The 3,323-nt window shown below is 39.8% G+C and overlaps 1 protein-coding gene across 1 annotated transcript; it reads right to left on the reverse strand.

Moving 5' to 3' along the window:
* Positions 1–574: 574 nt before the first annotated feature.
* LOC709393 (heterogeneous nuclear ribonucleoprotein A1-like) lies at positions 575–2,646 on the reverse strand. The gene is made up of 2 exons (XM_015115654.3): positions 2,259–2,646; positions 575–979 (listed from the first exon to the last, which is right to left on the reverse strand). The coding sequence occupies exons 1-2, from the start codon at positions 2,466–2,468 to the stop codon at positions 575–577; spliced, it is 615 nt and encodes a 204-aa protein (XP_014971140.2). The 5' UTR covers positions 2,469–2,646.
* Between the last annotated feature and the right edge of the window lie 677 nt (positions 2,647–3,323).

The following is a 3,323-nucleotide window of genomic DNA, read 5'->3' on the forward strand; positions in this document are numbered from 1 at the left end:
TCATTGTCACCTTACATATCAGTTAACCAAGGATCAGAGAGGTTGAGAAACTTGTTTAACCTCAGAAAGCAAGTAAATGGCATATCTGATATTTAAACCTAGGTCTTTTGACTCCAGAAAAAAGGTCCAGTACTCTTCCCTTTCCTCATTCTACTTCTTTTTTTAAAAAAAGGCATTTATTCTATTCAGCATCATGATCGGATTGTTACATTTAGCAATCAACAACATGGGTGCCAAAAAAAAAAAAAAAATTAAAACCCTTTGTTGGAATTCTTTAACTTTTCACAGAACAGAAACTAAAATAACCTGTTATACAATTAGTCACAAATACAGTCCTTGAGGTTTTTTGCTCATACACATGAGTATTTGTCTAATTTGTCTAAAACATGTCTTCTTCATAGCAGCTAAGTCCTGCCACCACTGTGCTTGACTGAGTTCACAAATCTGTTGTAACCTATAGCTTCCCTGTCACTTCTCTGGCTCTCCTCTCCTGCTAAGCTTTGTTTCCTAATTAAAATCTTCTGCCACTGCCATAGCTACTGTTGCTACTGGAACTCCCATAGCCCCTTTGGTTTCATGGTTTGGCTAAGTATTGGCCTCCACCATCATAGGGGCAAGAGCTTCTGCCTCCAAAGTTTCCTCCCTTCATAGGCCCAAAATTTGAAGACCGAGAGTTGTAATTGCCAAAATCATTGTAGCTGCTACCACCTCCAAAATTCCTTCCATCATTACCAAATCCATTATAGCCATCTGCACTGCCACCATATCCACCACCACCATGGCTGCCACCAAAGCCAACACGACCACGGAAGTTTCCTCCATGACCAAAGTTGTCATTCCCACCAAAACCACCTCCACGACCATTACCAAAGTTTCCAGAACCACTTCGACTTATTTGGCTGGACGGAGCACTAGCCATCTCTTGCTTTGACAGGGCTTTCCTAACTCTATAGTTGTGGCCATTCACAATATGGTATTTCTGAATTGGCAATCTTATATGTGGAGTCATGGTTGTCAAAGGTTACAAAGGCAAAACCCCTTTTCTTGCCACTGCCTTGGTCAGTCATGATTTCTTTTTTTTTTTTTTTTAATTATTATTATTATACTTCAAGTTCTAGGGTACATATGCACAATGTGCAGGTTTGTTACATATGTATACATGTGCCATGTTGGTGTGCTGCCCCCATTAACTTGTCATTTACATTAGGTATATCTCCTAATGCTATCCCTCCCCCATCCACCCTCCCCACAATAGGCCCTGGTGTGTGATGTTCCCCTTCCTGTGTCCAAGTGATCTCATTGTTCAATTCCCACCTATGAGTGAGAACATGCGGTGTTTGGTTTTCTGTTCTTGCAATAGTTTGCTGAGAATGATGGTTTCCAGCTGCATCCATGTCCCTACAAAGGACACGAACTCATCCTTTTTTATGGCTGCATAGTATTCCATGGTGTATATGTGCCACATTTTCTTAATCCAGTCTGTCACTGATGGACATTTGGGTTGATTCCAAGTCTTTGCTATTGCGAATAGTGCTGCAGTAAACATACGTGTGCATGTGTCTTTATAGCAGCATGATTTATAATCCTTTGGGTATATACCCAGTAATGGAATGGCTGGGTCAAATGGTATTTCTGGTTCTAGATCCTTGAGGAATCGCCACACTGTTTTCCACAATGGTTGAACTAGTTTAGAGTCCCACCAACAGTGTAAAAGTGTTCCCACTTCTCCACATCCTCTCCAGCACCTGTTGTTTCCTGATTTTTTAATGATTGCCATTCTAACTGGTGTGAGATGGTATCTCATTGTGGTTTTGATTTGCATTTCTCTGATGACCAGTGATGATGAGCATTTTTTCATGTGTCTATTTGCTGTCTGAATGTCTTCTTTTGAGAAGTGTCTGTTTATATCCTTTGCCCACTTTTTGATGGGGTTGTTTGTTTTTTTCTTGTAAATTTGATTGAGTTCTTTGTAGGTTCTGGATATTAGCCCTTTGTCAGATGAGTAGATTGCAAAAATTTTCTCCCATTCTGTAGGTTGCCTGTTTGTTCACTCTGATGGTAGTTTCTTTTGCTGTGCAGAAGCTCTTTAGTTTAATTAGATCCCACTTGTCAATTTTGGCTTTTTTTGCCATTGCTTTGGGTGTTTTAGACATGAAGTCCTTTCCCATGCCTATGTCCTGAATCACTTCAATTTTTCCATACTGTTCAAAATAATATCTTAGGGGATGTTCTTCAGTGTCTTCTTTAATGCCACCAACAAATATCTTTTTCATTGTTAAGTGGGTACCTGGTCTTTGAGAATCTTCTCTTGAGACAGCTGTCTTTGGTTCCACAACTCTTCCATCCACCTTCTGTGGCCTTGCATTCATGGCTGCATCTACCTCCTCCACAGTGGTGTATATGACAAACCCAAAGCCCGTGGAGTGATTGGTGTTTGGATCTCTCATTACCACACAGTCTGTGAGCATTCCTCATTGCTCAGAATGGCTCCTCAGGCTCTCATCTGATGTTTCAAACCTCAACCCTCCAATGAAGAGCTTCCTCGGCTGTTGTTTGGGCTCTTGAGGAGACTCTGACTTAGACATGACGGCAGGGAGAAGAGAGACTTTAATGATGTGTCCTCAGCGGCGTCCACGGGCAGAAAGGAGTAAGCTGACAAATACATCTCCTCATTCTACTTTTTATAGTTATTCACTATAGGGTTTATTTAAATGAATTTAAAAACCTTTAGTAACTGGAGATTATAAGGAGTGTGAGGAAAGACTATTGAGGCTCTGAGTATTCTTAAAAGACTAATATAACAACTCATTTGTATACATTTTAATGACTCTGATGCCATTTTAAGAACCAGTATCACTGATGTTTCATTGGATGTCTCAGATTGAGGATCTCTTCAAATGATAAGGTTCTTTATCTCTCTTCAGAAAGCAGCTGTTGGGTTTTTCATCTTGTTACCGGAATTTTTTTTTTCATATATCAAACTTGCATTCATAAGTAAAGTGCTGTGATACTTAATACATCAGTTGATGTTATTAATAAATAAGACTCTCTGTAGCTTTTCTGTTATGAATAATAGTCTTCAACATTCATCTTGATGATGGATATTTGGCATGCCTTAAGTTCAAGTTTTTGGTCTTCTTATAGCCTAGTGGCTACAAAATAATAGTATCAATCTACTTCAAAGGCAGTCTGACAGAGTGTAAAAGGGCTTCACTCGGGTTCAGATGTGAGTCAAGACGAGTCAACTGTCCTTTCTTCCATTGAAAGGAGCTGTGTGATGCCAGGCAAATCCTTAATGTATGTGGGTCTTCTTTTCTCCATCT

Source organism: Macaca mulatta, chromosome 14 (genome assembly GCF_049350105.2).
Source record: "Macaca mulatta isolate MMU2019108-1 chromosome 14, T2T-MMU8v2.0, whole genome shotgun sequence".
NCBI classification, from domain to species: domain Eukaryota; kingdom Metazoa; phylum Chordata; class Mammalia; order Primates; family Cercopithecidae; genus Macaca; species Macaca mulatta.

Bases quoted from the DNA above. Each gene is read 5' to 3' on its own strand.
- LOC709393 (XM_015115654.3), bottom strand. From the start codon at position 2,468: ATGCTCACAGACTGTGTGGTAATGAGAGATCCAAACACCAATCACTCC. The intron at 980-2,258 runs GTTGGTGGCATT...TTGCCAATTCAG, and splicing joins TAACAATGAAAAAGATATTT to AAATACCATATTGTGAATGG.